The 17,500-nt window shown below is 42.6% G+C and overlaps 3 protein-coding genes and 1 non-coding gene across 4 annotated transcripts; 3 read left to right on the top strand and 1 right to left on the bottom strand.

Annotated features, from left to right (window-relative positions):
• Nucleotides 1-2,157: 2,157 nt before the first annotated feature.
• Nucleotides 2,158-4,444, top strand: LOC134066266 (regulator of G-protein signaling 20; the record flags this gene model as incomplete). The annotated part of the gene is made up of 4 exons (XM_062521544.1): nucleotides 2,158-2,234; nucleotides 2,835-2,918; nucleotides 3,396-3,630; nucleotides 4,141-4,444. Coding segments are annotated over 4 exons (621 nt in total), but the record flags the coding sequence as incomplete, so codon positions are not given.
• Nucleotides 4,445-6,179: 1,735 nt separating this feature from the next.
• On the bottom strand, nucleotides 6,180-11,436 carry lypla1 (lysophospholipase 1). Its single transcript, XM_062521506.1, has 9 exons — nucleotides 11,023-11,436; nucleotides 10,723-10,754; nucleotides 10,513-10,578; nucleotides 10,363-10,410; nucleotides 9,891-9,961; nucleotides 9,539-9,612; nucleotides 8,500-8,601; nucleotides 8,185-8,361; nucleotides 6,180-6,591 (listed from the first exon to the last, which is right to left on the bottom strand). Exons 1-9 carry the CDS (start codon nucleotides 11,089-11,091, stop codon nucleotides 6,538-6,540), a joined length of 693 nt encoding a protein of 230 aa, XP_062377490.1. The 5' UTR covers nucleotides 11,092-11,436; the 3' UTR covers nucleotides 6,180-6,537.
• Nucleotides 11,437-11,785: 349 nt separating this feature from the next.
• trnaa-ugc (transfer RNA alanine (anticodon UGC)) lies at nucleotides 11,786-11,857 on the top strand. The gene has a single exon. It is a non-coding gene; the product is annotated as a tRNA-Ala (tRNA).
• Nucleotides 11,858-12,220: 363 nt separating this feature from the next.
• mrpl15 (mitochondrial ribosomal protein L15) lies at nucleotides 12,221-16,365 on the top strand. The gene is made up of 5 exons (XM_062521656.1): nucleotides 12,221-12,391; nucleotides 13,072-13,229; nucleotides 13,329-13,494; nucleotides 15,690-15,813; nucleotides 15,929-16,365. Exons 1-5 carry the CDS (start codon nucleotides 12,287-12,289, stop codon nucleotides 16,267-16,269), a joined length of 894 nt encoding a protein of 297 aa, XP_062377640.1. The 5' UTR covers nucleotides 12,221-12,286; the 3' UTR covers nucleotides 16,270-16,365.
• The last annotated feature ends 1,135 nt before the right edge of the window (nucleotides 16,366-17,500 follow it).

Here is a 17,500-nt window from a genome sequence, read left to right as displayed (position 1 = left end):
CTACTGTATGGCTGTAGACTATACAATTAAGAAATACAGGCAAAGAAATACTGTATTTCTTTTATTTATGTATTTTTCTTTGTCCTCAATGTATGCAGACATTTTGAGGATTTGTGCAGTCAACAAGGATCTGGTCCTTTTTATATATTGCAATCTATAATGTGTACATGTTTTATGTGGTTTATAAACGTCTAATACATCCTTAGCAACAGAAGCTGAGTTAATACGTGCAGTGTTTCGTCAGTTCACGAATTATTGGGAAGAGAAATGCCGCCCTCTTGCGCTAATCAACACACCATGCACAATTACGACAGGGGTTGCTGTTGCATTTCGTCTCAGACCATTCTCTTTGTAGGCTAAGTAGCCTACAGTTATTTACAGACAAATATAACATGATAACACCTGCACAAAATGGATAAGCTTATTTGTATGTTTGCCGACTAAATAGGCTATCTGAAATACACATCCAGAATGCCTAAATTGACCAAAAATAACTCAAATAAGCTGTTTCTATGAATTTAAAAAAAACTCTAAAATGTTATAGGCCTACGCTCATCTAATCAATTTGTAGACAAGCGTGTTGTCATATTTTAGAGACGTGTTTTCTTTGGAGAAATTGAGTCTTCAGCCGTCCAACATCACCGTTAGATGCCAGACCGCTAGTCTTATAGCCTACTCTTGACTCTTAAGGACCAACTACGCTTACCCTATAACCTAACCAGTGTGCAGTTTATTATTATTGTGGAGGAAAGACGAATACGCATGCGCCTAGCAATTCAGCTGCTGCCCGGTCCAAATAACCTCCTCGTGCATACATGGATGTGAGCGAGAGCTAGACCGACTGCGTTGGGCTTCCATGGTGATACGGTGAGTATAGAAAATAATGGATGCAAAATAACTGTTATATTGCCTGTTTTTTTGGTGGGGGGGACGAAGGAGTTAGTTGAGTGGGAATCCTAATTGGCGAGTGGTGCCCTAAAACCATACCGTGCAACAGAATGTTTGAGATTCCAGTGGTTACAGGCGTTGATGCGCTAGCCAGCTGTTCTTCCATTCGGTTCAGTGATCGCCTTTGGTAACGAATGTAATTGCTGGCATTTGCTGTGATTGTTTGCGTAGCGATTTTTTTTTACTGTGGAGATACCTGTTTGTAACCAAAAAACTGATTGTGCAGATCATATTATTTTGTATTATCTATTATTGTTATTATTATCATTATCATTATTACTACAAGGCTATAGGTCTGTTATTATTGCGTGGTAAAACTGATTTGCAAGATAAGCTGTGACGCCGTTCATGACGGCGCTCAGTAGGCTATAGGCAGGGTGAATAATTTTGATGCTGTAGCTGGATGCTTTGTAACCCACTGTCGATACGAGAGCGGCATGTAGTACAGCATGATGTCGTGCGGGGGATCCTTACAAGATGATGAGGGCCTTTTGCTATCTGAATGTCATGCCTTCCCTTTTTGATTAATTAGGCTAATACAATATCGTTTGTTTTAAACTGATTGAAAATGTGCCTGGGTATTTCCTGGAATGACAATTTTACGTAAACGTATCCTCAAACTTTCAATAACGAAGATGAATGTTTATGTAATGTGCACACACACAGCCAATAGAGGATAGAAGAATGAAAATATTTAATTGTGGTGTAATGGATTATGGTCTTTGTGTGTGTGTGTTGTGTGTGTGTGTGTTGTGTGTGTGTGTGTGTGTGTGTGTGTGTGTGTGTGTGTGTGTGTGTGTGTGTGTGTGTAGAGAGAGAGAGAGAGAAAGAAAGGGTGCTGGTGCTCAGAATATGAGGACTGATATATCACTTGTTACTCTAATTTAATTAGACTCAAAGGACCAAATATCAAAACACAGAAAACTCTCCCTGGATCAAGACATACCTTAAGAAACTAGTGCTGAGCTCCTAGTGTTGAACTGTTGTTGGTGCTGGTTGCTGGTGGCACAGGCCTACATATTCCAAGCCACATGCTGTTAATGTTACTGGTGCCACTATGTTAATTAGGGAATGTGTCCCCCCTTCTCTCTCTCTCTCTTTTCTCTTCAGCCCATGGGTTCAGAGCGGGAGGAGATGGGCAAACGGCAGATGCAGGAGGCACCGAGTACTGTGCAGACGCGCAACACACACACTCACAGCGCCATAAACACTCACACACACAGCTGGCTGAATGCGCCTCCCAACGCCTGCTGCTTCTGCTGGTGCTGCTGCTGCAGCTGCTCCTGGTACAGTCCTACCACACACACACACACACACACACACACACACACTGCCATATACAGCATTCACAATCGTGTTGCCTGAGAAGGCCACACAACAGTGATAGTGCTCTTGACACGATAGTGGGTCTGTGCTCTGTAAGTAATTAAGGCCTAGGATGCAGGTGTTCGGTGTGCGTCATTAGAGAAAGGGGACTGAAAAATTACAGTGTTTACGACAGGTTGCCCTAGGGAGCTCAAGTACACAGGCGCACATATTGTACACACACACACACACACACACACACATTAACACACATTCACACCCTCTCTCTGTCTCTCTCTCTCTCTCTCTCTCTCTCTCTCTCTCTCTCTCTCTCACTATCTCTCTCTCTCACACACACAAGCAAAACCTGAAAGTAAGTGGGCTTTTTTAAAGAGCTGCCTTAGATTTAGAGAAAAAAGATTGCTTTGCCAGTCACTAGGTCTGGAAATCTGGAAAGACTACAAAGGTTGTAAATAGGCATACATTTCAGTCTATTTTTAGACACAGGCCCAAAGCATATTCACTCTCGATCACTTCCTCTTTCTATTTTCATCACTCTTTTTCCCTCTCGATTGTTTCAGCTTGACTGTGCGCTCTGCTCAGGATGAGCGAATCCAAAGGCTTGTGTGTGAGCAAACAGAAGTGACCAGCAACTGTGAGGAGAGGTGAGTAATACACTGTCACAGAGAGTTAACCCAGCCACGATCCTTGCCCATGACATTCAACATTCATAGAATAATTTATAGCTATGAGTGGAGTTAGAAGAGTCAGCATTGAAACCTGTCAGTGTGCAACAATTTCATCCAAAGGAGCTTTGCGGCAGTAGCCTAGAACTCTAGACACCCCTCATCTAATCTAATTTGCTGCCGGGGCAGTCTAGCAACACTCCGTTTGACTTGGGAGCTGGGCTCAGGCAAAAACCTGCAAACCAATCGCATCGTGTATAGAGTCGGTGGGCGCGCTTAACATAATGATGACATGCGACCAGAAGTTGCGACGGTTATGCTTCCTGGTACTTGAACACAAGAAGATGATGTTCCCAGACTCACCCTACATCTCGATGAGGGTCTGGCTGGTCAGGCTATTGCGGCAGTGTAAACGTGGACAACTCCGCTGACCACTTCCTCCCTCTCCGCCTGTAGCCCCAAGCCAACGCTGGAGGATGCCCGCACGTGGGGGCAGTCGTTTGAGCGGCTGATGAAGAGTCCGGCGGGCCGCGGCTGCTTCAGGCAGTTCCTGAAGACGGAGTTCAGCGAGGAGAACCTCCTCTTCTGGCTGGCCTGCGAGGAGCTGAAGAAGGAGACCAACCGCGGCGTGGTGGAGGAGAAGGTGCGCCAGATCTACGAGGACTTTGTCTCCATCCTGTCCCCGCGAGAGGTACGGATACTCTTTCACACACACACACACACACACACAGACACACACACACACACACACACAGACACACACACGCTCAGATACGCACTCACAAGCTCAGATCTTTGAGGACTTTGTCTCCATCCTGTCTCCGCGATAGGTACGGATACTCCCTCATACACACACACACACACACACACACACACAGACACAGACACACACACACACTCAGATACGCACTCACAAGCTCAGTTTTACGAGGACTTTGTCTTTATCCTGTCCCTGAGAGGTACAGACACTCCCCCATCCACACATTTAAATGTGCACTCACAAGCTCAGAGCAAGAGGACTCTGTGTGCAGATGTCTCAGTGTACAGATTCAGTTGACTAGCACGCACTTGTGCACACAAAAAATGGAGTTTTGTGTACATAGAGTTCCCAAGACAGTTAGCCACTCCCACTTGAGGGCATGCAGGTTGGGTGTACGTAGGTGTTTACAACCCCTCGATACGTGTACGTGTGTGTCCACAGGTGAGTCTGGACTCCCGCGTGCGAGACGTGATCAACCGGAACATGACGGAGCCCACGTCCCACACGTTTGACGACGCCCAGCAGCAGATTTACACGCTGATGCAGCGCGACTCCTACCCGCGCTACATGAACTCCAGCATTTACGCAGACCTGCTGCAGAGCCTGGAGCAGCAGCAGCAGCAACAGCAAGTGCAGCCGGCGGAGAAGCCTCCCGAGACCACCTGAACAACACAGGCACGCACACACGCATGCACCTGAGCTTTAGTGACACGTAACCACACGCAAGCCACGCTCTCACACGCGCATACGTGACACGCGACACACACACACACAAGTCCACTGTAAACAGATACACACCAATCGCATAGCCCGCCACTAGTTGCACTGAGATACACGTTCCACACTTTGACCTGCTTTAGCTGGCTTACATCACCTTGAATCCATCACACAAGTGAGGGCAATCGAAATCTCTCACCGATGCACAGCCTCAAGAAACCCTCACACACAGACACACACCTATTTTCCCTCTCCCCTCCCAATTTCTCAGGCGCCTACCCTGGATGCTCAAAGCACCAACTGTTATCGAGGCATCTGGAGGAAGCCACAACAAGCTACATTTTTATTTTGGACGTGACTGTATATAGAACTTCAGGTACATACTTAATGACAAATATTGTGGTGTTTCAGTCAGATTGTCTAAAGAAATGAGTACCAACAGATTTACCAATATGTTTTTTTTTTTCTGGTAGGGAGAGCATGTTGACAGTAGGCACATATCTAGGTCATCAGAGCAATTAATCAGAGCTAGCCAATGACAAAATGAAGTAGAAACAACTGAATCACTAATTGTACAGTAATGAACCACTTGAATCATATCATTTTTAGCTTGACATTATCAATCATAGTGACATATTACCATATTATTAAGTGCAATCCTAAGGAAGGGATGTGACGACAGAACAGCTGGAGGTGTTCCAGCTGTTGCGTTGTGGATAGTGATGCCACCTGGAGTACATCAAGTGAAACTGGTGTTGTGATGTTTGTTTACACTGGCTGTGTCACTGCCCTCCCTTACCTGGTGCCACTACGAGAATAGTCCCACACCTGTGCCTTGAACTGTGGTGCGTTTGGAACTCCCAATGAAGAAATTACTTACTCGACATTAAAATATCAAAAACCTATACATTCATTTCTTTATGGACCAACACTGAGATTATTTTTACCCTATTTCAGTCCTTCATTAGCCTGGAAATCCAGACCCAAATCTAGAGATTACGGTCTGGCCATGAGTAATGAAAATGGCCCAGCTCGAGTGGCCGCACAAAGCATGCATTTGAGAATATCACTGCACGCAATTGGATAACACTACAAGTGTGTTTACTGACTGATTCCAGATTCCGACGTTGCAGCGTTGTTCTCATCTGTTTAGCTTGCCTCTGGCCCGCCTATATCAGATACACCGACGTGATTGGTGCAGCTCGGCGCCAACAGCATGGGTAATGAGCATCATTACTGATTGCCAGAGTGACTCGCTGAGCAAATTGGATTCGTGCTCTTGTGAGAACTCTGAATTTCCTGGGTAGTCCTTCATTGCAATACTGTACAAATCAGTGACTTTTGTCTATTTATGGATTCAATCAGATGTTTTTTTTTTTTTTTTAATATATCAATATTTATGTAGTGTTTTTATCTGTTAGGCAACTAAAGGATGGGAGTTGAATAAAAGCACAAATGCTTCTATCACACACGGACTATGAATGTGCACACTATGTATGCTTACAAGTCTGATGAGTTCTGTATGGGATGATTATTAGAAATGTTAGCTTGGTAGGTTGGTACGATTTTACAGCTGATTTCTTACATATCCTTTATCTTTGTTGCTTTCACACTCTAAGCAAAGAGCCTTGATTATTTTGCTACTTAGAGTTAACACTTAAATCCTCTACCATTTTGTCACAGCAATTGTTATTAATCTATAGTGTTAAGTATAAGGAATAGAAGCAAATAATGTGCAATAGAAAATCTGGAAGACACAGAGGTAAAGCAGATGGCTTTTATTTACAGTAAATTAGCATAAAATCAGCTACATCCTCAGTCTCTGCAATACATCACTTGTCATAAAGACTGTCATGGCAACAGTGGTTTGTCTACGTATCCTCTTCATGACCTCTGAACCCGGATGGTCACCCAACTCATCCAGCTGACAGAATAATTCCTATAGCAGCACATTCGTCAGTCCCCTCGGTCAGGTGGGTTCTGGAGTCAGCAGAGCGATGAGAGTCCTGTCTGGGTTCAGTTCTGTTTGAGGCTCAATCAGTCTGATTTGGATTGGGTCACCAGCTATCAGTGAGGTTGGGCAGCCATTCGTCATTTGTCAACTGTTCACACGCTGCCAGCTTAGTCAATTGGAGGCAAGCGTGTTTCTATGAATCCTTTGATATCATCCATTTCCTACACCAAAAGAAATGCACACACAGTCACAAGCTGAAAAGGGCTCAGTAGGACTAAGCAAAACCAAAGACATACAGGGAGCGGGGAAAGGATGCAAGAACAGAACCAAAAGGCAATTGGGCGCACAGATTATTTTGTGGCTGTGGGAATAAAATAGGGCTACACAATACCGCAATCGCAATATCATCCAATGCAATTAACTGCAAAAGCAACAAATAATCCTGCACAGTTCATTTTGTCACATTTATGACTAATATTCATGTGATCCTCCTTGACTGTGCCACTTCTGGTGGGTGGGTGTGCATAGTATGCGAGGGGCACAGAAATTCTGATGAGTGAGCTTCACAGTCACAGGTTGGAGGTCCTGTGTTTCTTGTGCACTGAGTGTGCTCATCATCAATCAGGGGTGGCACAAGTTAAAGAGACATTTGCAATATTGAACTGAATCAATAATTAATTGACATTCAAAAATCATAATCGGCCATGTTAGCTATTTGTCGATCTATCAGTATCACGTTTATAACGGCCAAGAACTATTTTAAAATAAAGTAAAGGAAAGTCAGTTACTAATCCTCATGTTTGACAATTTGCCCGCAATTTAAGACACAGCTTGTTTTCATTTTCCGAGTCTGGATGGTGGTCACCCTATTTCTGCTACTTTATAGCACACTCGTTAGCCTGACGATGTCATACTCACAATAAGAACAAAGAGCTGATACTATTATTCATAATAATTATTTCTTCATTTATTGTACAAGAGCCTTTCATTTGGATACCTACCAGATAGTTTGACATATTTAAACACAGTCTCCTACCTTGATCAGAACCTTTAAATATGCTAAATATCAGAGTAAATTTTTACATTGTGTTTGTTACAAATGAATATCGGCTGACTTAATCGCTAAATTGGTTTGAAATCCTCAAATATCAAAATCAGTAGGCCTATTGACCTTCAAAATCACATCTATCACAAATCACGATCACAATATCTGTCAGAAAAATCGCAATTAGATATTTTCCCCAAATTGTGCAACTCTAGTATAAAAACAATCCAAAACATAAGAACCACACTGGAATGATGCTGCTTGTCATTTTGTCATTTTTTACCGCAAGCACCGATCAAGACTGATCGGTGAGAACAGGAGCTGTTGTAAGGCCACGGCGAAGGCAGCAAGCAGAGGACACCATGCTCTTGTCCTTGGATGCCTGTGTCATTGCTTTTGCTGCCAAATTTGTCAATGTTGAATTACTGATTGCTTTCGATTTCTGTTCAAAGAATTTCAATTTCGATTTCTGTTTTAACAAGCTGGTTTTGAGGCACTGATACGGACTTCCTTTAAAGGCTGTATTCACTATTTTTCTTTTAATATGTTGATATATGTTTTGTTCTCATCAACATAATGTGTTTGTTCTTTTTCAATGGTCTGCTAATGCTAGATGGTTAAGATGCTATATATTCCAAAGTTTACATAATATATCAGCTTCTTCTTCAATAGTACAAGTGAGAAGTGAGGGGGGGGGGGGGGACTACTACTACAAGTAGTGTGTTCTGTGGGGGTCAATAGTTGGAAGCCTGGGTGCTGATGGACTGACCTGTGGGCAGGAGGAGTGGGGCATCCCGGGGTAGGTCTTGAAGGTGATGTTAGCAGGGTTGAGGAGGGTCTTGAGTTTCTCAACTGTGAGGCGGCCAAACACCAGTGGCACCAGAGGGTCTGATTCCCCATGGCATTGGAGTACAGGCACATCCTTATTGCAGGTGTCAGCAGCAGCCTGAAACCAAATACACACACACACACGCACACACACACACAGTGAAAGAGAGAAAGAAGTCACTGTGTGCAAGGGAGAATAAGCACCAGAGTGGGTGGAAGAGAGAGATAGAGGAAGAGTGCTGGAGGAAGCTCATACCTGTGGAAAAGAGTGTCTGAGAGGCATCCAGCAGCTCAGGGCCAAAACACCACCAAGCTTCTGGCTTGTGGTGAGAGCAGTGTAGAGAGACAGTGCTCCTCCCTGCACACACACAAGCACACAGATACACACTCTTGAGCTCAAATATCAACATGTCTTTAAAGATGTGACAGACAGATTATCCTGTGGAAAAAAAAGAAAATCTGCAATCTGACCATTTGTTTTTTTCAATGACTAAATAACTACCATAAACCACAAATCACATTTGCCACAATGACAAGCAAGAGCCAGAATAAAAGCAAGAGTGTTCAAAATGTTTGGGAGGTTTCTGGGCAAAGACCTTTTCATATTCATATTCATATCTTTCATATTTCATATTTTTCAGTGGATTGCAGTGTTCTTTAAAAATGCATTTTTGGCAATAGTTAGCACTAGTCACCAACATTTGGCTGGGAAATCAACCTCCTTTCTTCACACACACATACCATATGCTGTACTGGACACCAAAGGAATTGACAGGCATGCCGATAAATCCTTACAAATAACTGCCCTGCTTGGAAGTCTAGAACTGAGTTTGAAGAACAGATGCAGACGAAATGTCTCGGCTGCTTACAATAACTTTAGGTGATTGATCTACTGATCCTTACGTTTTCTTCAAGATTCTTCAGGTTATCTTAGGACAGAGAGGATTAATAGGTATGACTATAACATTGACAGTTTACAAGTTGCAGCTTGATAGGTCACAGGTAGACCTGCACCCATCACTGAGGCTTCTCTACTGGTTTATGCAGCAGGACTGGGGGGAAGCATGGCTCTAGATGAGCCCTCTAGTTCATGAGCCAGCACTATTTAATCAACTTCATAATCCTGGCACGCACGGTCATAATCACTGCTTTCAGATCTGTGTAGACCTTCACCAACAGGGCAAAACTGTTTTGTTGTTGTTTACAGCTTGCAAAAATATCACAAGTGACATTAGATTTCCCCAAAATGCAATGTCCAAACAAACTATGATGCAAAAGCCGTACAGATTGCGTACCTGAGAGAATCCTCCAAGCACGATCCTGGTGGACGGGATGCCATTCTTTACTTCTTGATCTATTAATGCTTTGACTGAAGGGTGTAATTCACAATTAATTACATAGTACTTCAATAGAATTAATATAGAACAATAGACTGAAGGATAGATCGGAGAATAGAATGGCAAAATAGACAGAAAGATAATACAACTGCCAGACAGAAAGATAGACTACTAGATAAATAAAATAATGAAAAAAACAAAGACAGACAACAAAGGTAGAGCAATGGGTAGAACGAAAATAGACAGACTATCTCCAGCATCAAACATCAAGATAGTCTTTATTGAAAGTGACTTGTGAATACAAACTCACTGTTTTCTGCGGCTCGTTTGATACCAGACTCATCTTCAGCTGCATCTGGACTCAAGCTAACAATATCAAACCTGCAAGACAACACAAACATATTGACATGAACCCAAAGGTCCTATTCAATGTCTATAATATTGTGTGATACGCTTGTCACAATTAAGAGACAGAGTTCCTATACAACCTTAGTCGCATATTAGGCTTGAATGAAGGACGTAGGCTAAAATGGGACAGTGCTAAACATAGACTACAAAGGAGTCCACAATTCTTATTCAACTGTGGCAAAAACACCTTTTTCAAATCAAGATAACTGGGAGATGTAAAGGCATAAATCTAATTGCAACCTTTCAGTTCCAATCCTGAGGCTTGGCAGTTTTTGAAATAGTGTATGTCTCTCAACACCAAACTGTGACTGAGTGGGTGACATTGGGTCTCAAGCTACCTTTTCCGCTGTGAATAATGCTGAATTGTCTCTTACCATGAAGGCATGCGCATACTCATGTTGAGGCTGACTGGCATGATGGGCCTGTGAATAAGCAAGCCAAAAGACATTTCAAGAGTTACACAAGCAACTCAGGGATGAGATACAGCTGACAATGCTGCCTTCAAGATCTGAGCGAGTACTCACGCGTGCGGACATATGTATTTCACATGTGGGGTCCTGATACCAGCAAAGGCTTCTGCCCAGCCGTGCCTGTAGAAGTGTGCAAACACACCATGCGAACATAACCATACAAACACGTGAACAACACGTCAATGAGCTACTCTAGACAGAACAGAGACATTCGTGTTGGAGCTTTGTTATGTGAATATAACCAGTTCATATCCTAATACGCACCCGGTGTCACCTAGGCCATGAAGAAAAATCACCTGCGGACATCAACAAATATTCATTTCAGCTATATAGCTATTTTCTACTCACGTGGGCAGTGAAGATTAACTGATAGCGTACGGTCGTATATAAAAAGGATTTCTTTTTACAGTGTAAACAAAGGGAGCGGAATATTTAAATAGCACTTGCATGATTTGGTTTAAAGTGTCCCGTGAGTTAAAGCTCTGTGGTGAATAGCATAGCATGTGGACAACAACGGCTAAAGTACAGGTGACCTGCACGTCCTCGCATGCAAAATTAACTCACCGCTGCACTGGCCTTCCGGGCTGCTGGGACGATAGCGGGCAGCGGTGCGGACATATTATTACCACACATATAACGGACAGACAGTTGACATTCAACAAGAGAAACGGTAATGGCTATGCCACCTCCTGTAAAACGCACAACCGCCAACCAATTTGACTATCTTAAGCTACCCCTTCCGCTGCCTGCACAATGTGCTCTCGTCTTGATTGGTGTCCACTTATTTTTTAAATCGGACGAAACCGGCATCCATATTAGCATTACTCATTTAACTAAATACGTTAAACGAAAGATGACACTGCCGATTAACTATGTTGTCTTGTGAAACAACGTCTCCAGCTGAATAGTTCTCCTAAAGTGCTTTTAGAAGCGGTGCTGATCCGTCCAGGAAATCCCGCCTCCTGCAGCGTGTGACTGATAGCTCCGTGTCCTTGCTGCAAGTGACACTTCTCAAAGCATAAGCTCAGACTGGATGTAGCCCGATTAGCGCGAATAACCCACTAGGTCACATGCTACTGCATGTATTTTAAACATTTAGGCTACACGAACATAACATGGGTAGGCAGGCATACTAGGGTACAGAAAAGTAGGGTACCGAAATCTCTGGCAAGTTTAATGTCAAGTTATCTAAGGTTGTAATTTAATGTTCTCTTACTTTAATGATGGTATTTGAATTCTCGAAGTAGATACAAATTCTAAATACATAGACATACAGATACCAGTCTACATTATAAATATGGGCTTTTAAATATAATTTATTGCGGTTGGGGATGTAGCTCAGTGGTAGAGCGCATGCTTTGCATGTATGAGGCCCCGGGTTCAATCCCCGGCATCTCCAATGAAGGTTTTCTTAATGTAAATAATTCACCAGTTGAAGAAGGTCATGATGATGTGGAGAATTTATTAGAACCTAGAAGCTGAAAAAATGAATGAGCTCGGACTATGATAACCAGATATAGATAACCAGATATAGCCTCTCTCTCTCTCTCTCTCTCTCTCTCTCTCTCTCTCTCTCTCTCTCTCTCTCTCTCTCTCTCTCTCTCTTTATTTTACTCATAACAAAGTCACCTACTCTCCAGACTTATTCTGTGATTCATAGTCATGGCCATAGAAAGAAGCACAGTAAAAAACGATATGACTTTGATGTAGAAGTAGAAACATTGTAACAGATTGTTTTGTAACAGTGCTTCCGGTTTAGGCACACACGTGATTGTCCGCCATGACAGTTGTCCTTGAATGAGGTGCATGGGGAGCCTTCCTTGCAACAATGCCTGTGTCCAAGACGACTGGTGGAAAGTCTTTGGATATTTTAAAGAATCTTCCTCGGATTACACTTGCAAATTTGCGTCCTAACCCCGGTGCCAAAAAAGAAGTAAGTCACGTTGCCGTTCCAATTTGCGGCGTTTTCAACATGTTGCCCAGCTGGCTATAGCTAACTAGTTAGCGAATGTGTTAACGATATTCACGTCAGCTACTGTCATCTACTGTTAGCTAGTTTACTGTGGTTCATGTAATTATTTTGACATTTAAGAGACTTACGCTATTAAACATACATTTACAGCACCCATCATTGAACTTGAAATCCCGATTTAAAGCTAACGTTACGAATATTACATACTGCCGTGATACTAGTCGAACATCTTTAGTCAGTCAGGCTATGATTTCAACTAGATTGGTAATGTTAATGTTACCATGTTTTTGCTTCCGAAAGCTTATAGCGTTACTCAGTGCAAGAGCATTATAAAGGGGGTTTGAACATTCTGTAAATAGAGAAGTTGGTTGCTTTAGTTGACTATGCATGGAGAACTTGCGTGATCTTCCATGGTTGCTATCTTCGTCCGCCTTATACCTTTTATATTAAGCCTGAACCCAATAACCCATTGAAATAAGTAGCAGTGTCAATGACTTCAAACATCACAAGGAACTCACTCTCTTTTGTAACATTTCCTATCAATTTTGTCAGGCCAGAAATAGCATCCACTGAACAATGCTACAAAGTTATTTCTGTTATTTCAAAGTTCATTCTGACAACCAAACTTTCCTCTCTTGTAGGAAAGAAGGCGGGGCAGAGGTGCCCATGGTGGTGACAAAAGTGGCCGAGGTCATACGGGAGAGAGGCAGCGGGGGAATCGCCCACGTCTTGGCTTTGAGGGAGGACAAACTCCCTTTTACCTGGCCATTCCAAAATACACTTACAATGAAGGACACAGGTTGGCCATGCACTTACACTTTTACTTGACCGTGTAATTCATGATGACACACATTTGTAACTTGATCTGACAGTTATGATCTATGTTGTATGAATCTAGCCTTCGTCCCCAGTACCCTCCATTGTCGCTGAACAGACTGCAGTATCTGATTGATCTGGGTCGAGTGGATACTTCCCAACCCATTGATCTAACACAGTTGGTCAACTGCAGAGGAGTTACCATCCAGCCACTGAAGAGACACCATGGCATCAATCTTGTTGAGGAGGTGTGTGTATGAATGTTCAAAATGACCTGAGGGGTAATTTCGTAAAACCTAGATAAGGGATTAAGCTGGGATTTTGTGGTTATCCTGGATGAAGTTGGCCTTGACTTGGTTTTACAAAAGAGATGGCACATAAGTTGCCATGGGAATTTATTGTCTGACCAGGCTAACAGCCAAGCTAAGTTAATCCTAATGGTAATTAAATTATCTGAGTGGTTCAGCCAGCTGTCATTCAAATCAGACCTTCATGCGATTTTTAAGAGCTTTATATTCCATACTATTTGCTTCATGCATTTATTGCAAAACATAACATATTGTCTACCTAATGCCATATGGTTATTTTAATTATGGTAGCCTTATAATTGTTAACATACACACCTACTCGTTGTTTGCTTCTGTTGATAGACATTTGATGAATAGTCTACTGTAGTAGTAGATTGTAAGTGGAGGGGCAATTTTTCAAAGTTGTTTTCAACTGATTTGGTTATAAAGACAATATAAAGGTATATGCACTTTATTGCCAAAAGTATTGGGTCACCTGCCTTGACATCCACATGAACTGCAGTGACACCCCATTCTCAATCCATAGGGTTTAATATGACATTGGTCCATCCTTTGCAGCTATAACAGCTTCAACTCTTCTGGGAAGGCTTTCCACAAGGTTTAGGAGTGTGTTTCAGGGAGTTTTTTTGACCATTCTTCCAGAAGTGCATTTGTGAGGTCACACACTGATGTTGGATGAGGTGACTGGCGCTCAGTGTCCACTCTAATTCATCCCAAAGGTGTTCTATTGGGTTGAGGTCAGGACTGTGCAGGCCAGTCAAGTTCATCCACACCAAACTCTGTCATCCATGTCTTTAGGGACCTTACTTTGTGCACTGGTGCACAGTCATATTGGAACAGGATGTGGCCATCCACAAAATTGGGAGCATGGAATTGTTAAAAATCTCTTGGCCCATTCCTGTTCCAACATGGCTGTGCACCAGTGCACAAAGCAAGGTTCATAAGGACATGGATGACAGAGTTTGGTGTGGATCAACTTAACTGGCCTGCACAATGTCCTGACCTCAGCCCCATAGAAAACCTTTGGGGTAAATTAGAGTGGAGACTGAGAGCCAGTCTCCTCGCCACCAGTGTGTGACCTCACAAATGCGCTTCTGGAAGAAGAAATCCCTAAAACACACTCCTAAACCTTGTGGAAAGCCTTCCCAGAAAAGTTGAAGCTGTTATAGCTGCAAAGGGTGGACCAACGTCATATTAAACCCTATGGATTAGGAATGGGATGTCACTTAAGCTCATGTGGGTGTCAAGGCTGGTGACCCAATACTTTTGGCAATATAGTGTATAGTCATTCTATGTGCAACTTTGCAGTGACAAGTGCTTTCTTAATGACGTTACATGTGGGTGCATACATACATTTGCATTCAGTTGGTCTGGTGCACACTCCCGGTGTTTTACAACAATAACCATGATTCCCTTTTCATAACAGGAAAACTTTACTTCATTGTTAGCCTATATCAAAAGCGGTTGTTCACTTTGTGTGAATGACGCTATTTTCTGCGTCTTTTTTATTCCAAACGTGAGTTCTTTGGGGGAGAAACGAGAATAAGCACGTCTCCTGAATTGCTTACACCTGGACCATACACCATAGACGCTCCTATTCATCCTGGATTGTCGTTAGTGAAACGAATTGAGCAGGACGACCAGACAACGCTATGTCAAGCCTCGCCTTATCACTTATCTTGGATGTCTTAATTCTGCTTTTGTGAAATACCCCTCAGGCATTGTTCATTGCAGGTGTTTTCTGTTGTGCAGGTTATAATGCATGTTTGATTTTAGTGGGCATTCAATTTTGCTAGACTTGCCAAATGTCAATGCAATCCAGGCTATTGCCAGTGCTCTCCACTGGATGGCAGCATTAAGCTTACTGCAGGCCTGATAAAGTTCAGGCATGGTGCCTGAATTCAGGCTTGAGCTCGGCCTTGCACGATGTCAAGAAAGGCTATTCTCTATATTGTTTTCGAATGTATTTGATCATTTCAGGCACAGATAGTTCCCTGTCTATCAGCCCTGTTACTGTGCTCCCTGTGTTTGCCAGTTGTCCACTGAACTTTTGGTCAGGATTGGCATGGAGTTGAAGTTGTCCTTTTAAACCAGTTTGATATGTTTATTTTTTTCTTGGTGTGTTTGTATTGCAGGGAGCTGACAAGTTCTGTTCCAAAGTGAATATTGAGGTCCAGATTGCATCTGAAGGAGCTATAGCTGCCATCGAGAGAAATGGTGGCGTCATCACAACAAGCTACTATGACCCTAGAAGCCTGAGTATGTATCTTGCATCTCACAAAGTATTTGCAGTCCTCAAAACACAGGTAAAACGTGTGTTCTTCAGCAGTTTCTTTAATTGTTTAACCTGTACTCATCTTGGTGTCCCAAACAGCCGTCCTCATCAAGCCTGTGCCATTCTTCATGACTGGCCAGCCCATCCCCAGACGCATGCTACCAGGAGAGGACCAGGTGACGTACTACACGGACCCCAGTAACCGTGGTTACCTGGCTGACCCTGCGCAGGTCCAGCAGGCTCGCGTGGCCCTGGCGCAGAAATACGGTTACGTTCTTCCGGACATTTCCAAAGATGAACTGTATAACATGTTGGCCATGAGAAAAGGCCCTCGGCAGATTTTCTTTGGCCTGTCACCAGGGTGGCTGGTCAACATGGCAGAGAAAAAAATCCTTAAACCAACAGATGAGAAGTTGCTACAATATTACAATGCTCAGTAGTGCCTCTTTGCTGAAACTCATGCTGTTTGATCATGTAAATACATGTTGGTATTGTTATTGTTGTTGACTAAAAAAAAATATCAGAGTATAGTCTCACATCAGTCTTTGTGTGAATGGATTTGTGTGTGAAAAGAAAGCAGCCTTAGAATATTTGTTGGCTAATTTGTTAAGGCCTTCACCACAATTAAAGTCTACTAGAGTGAATATAGGAACGTATGCAAGAAAAATAATAATGTCTTGAGGGCTTAATATAAAAAAACAAATATGAAAGTAATCATCTCTGTATTACTCATGATTTTCTAATGAGAAGTATCTTCTAGTTGTGAGTGAGCTGAGCTGAAACCTGGACATGCCTGACACTCAGGCATTCAGCTGGCATTCAACATGCATGGCATGGCATGGCATTCAACTATTTTGGGTCTTGATTGAGATCATTCATGAATATTAGATACTTCTAATGTTCGGGGTTTGTTTTACTAACTGCAGAAATTACCAGAAAAAAGGCGTCATGGGTGTCTTGGTTTGGTATTCGAAAGATCATTCTTCTGATCAGCCGGTGATACTCCTTTCTATCATGATGTATGGTGATGAAGGCAGACATCTCCAATATACACTTAATTATAGTGTATATTGATAATATAATAATTTATAACTAAAGGTGAAAACTGTCTATGAAAGTAAAATACACATTGGCCTATATTCTATCCCTCAGCCTGAGCTGGTGTGGATTGAGCCATGCGTATGAGAGTTAATTTCCTACTTGCCAACTCAGTGAAAGTGAGCAAAGCACCAGGTCGGTAACTTGCCATTAGTAACTAGGAGGTGGAAGGAGCGTGAGTATGAGCAGGTGAGAGGAAACTGGGAAAATAAGAACTAAAGACCGAAAAACAGGAAACAGATGCCTGTTGTTGGTGTGTATGTGTGCCACGGTAAACGGTGAGTGTGTGTGATTAGTCACAAAGCAGCTGTGTCCGGGCCGCACATTCAAACTACGAGTCCAGTCACACTCGGAACTCTGTCAACAAGCATGGTGTTTTTCAAAAAGCCTTCAGGTCTTGTTATCTCTATTAAGCAGCTTCTGGATGGTAGTATATTCCACAGGATGATTTTTTGTAGAAATAAAAAATATCTGCTTGATCTGACGTAATTTCTGAATTACATACGTCACTGAATTACATTCTTTAAATTCTTCAGCATCATACGTTTTCCTCTATGTGTTTTCAAGCCTTGT

Source organism: Sardina pilchardus, chromosome 19, assembly GCF_963854185.1.
Source record: "Sardina pilchardus chromosome 19, fSarPil1.1, whole genome shotgun sequence".
In the NCBI taxonomy this organism is placed as follows: Eukaryota; Metazoa; Chordata; class Actinopteri; order Clupeiformes; family Clupeidae; genus Sardina; species Sardina pilchardus.
Note: the sequence above shows the minus strand (reverse complement) of the source record. Positions and strands in the feature narration are given on the sequence as shown.

Coding starts and splice junctions, on each gene's coding strand:
- lypla1 (XM_062521506.1), bottom strand. CDS start 11,091: ATGTGTGGTAATAATATGTCCGCACCGCTGCCCGCTATCGTCCCAGCA. Junction 10,411..10,512: donor AAATACATATGTCCGCACGC/GTGAGTACTCGC, acceptor GCTTATTCACAG/GCCCATCATGCCAGTCAGCC. Junction 9,613..9,890: donor CAAACGAGCCGCAGAAAACA/GTGAGTTTGTAT, acceptor TACACCCTTCAG/TCAAAGCATTAATAGATCAA.
- mrpl15 (XM_062521656.1), top strand. CDS start 12,287: ATGCCTGTGTCCAAGACGACTGGTGGAAAGTCTTTGGATATTTTAAAG. Junction 12,392..13,071: donor ACCCCGGTGCCAAAAAAGAA/GTAAGTCACGTT, acceptor CCTCTCTTGTAG/GAAAGAAGGCGGGGCAGAGG. Junction 13,230..13,328: donor ACTTACAATGAAGGACACAG/GTTGGCCATGCA, acceptor GTATGAATCTAG/CCTTCGTCCCCAGTACCCTC.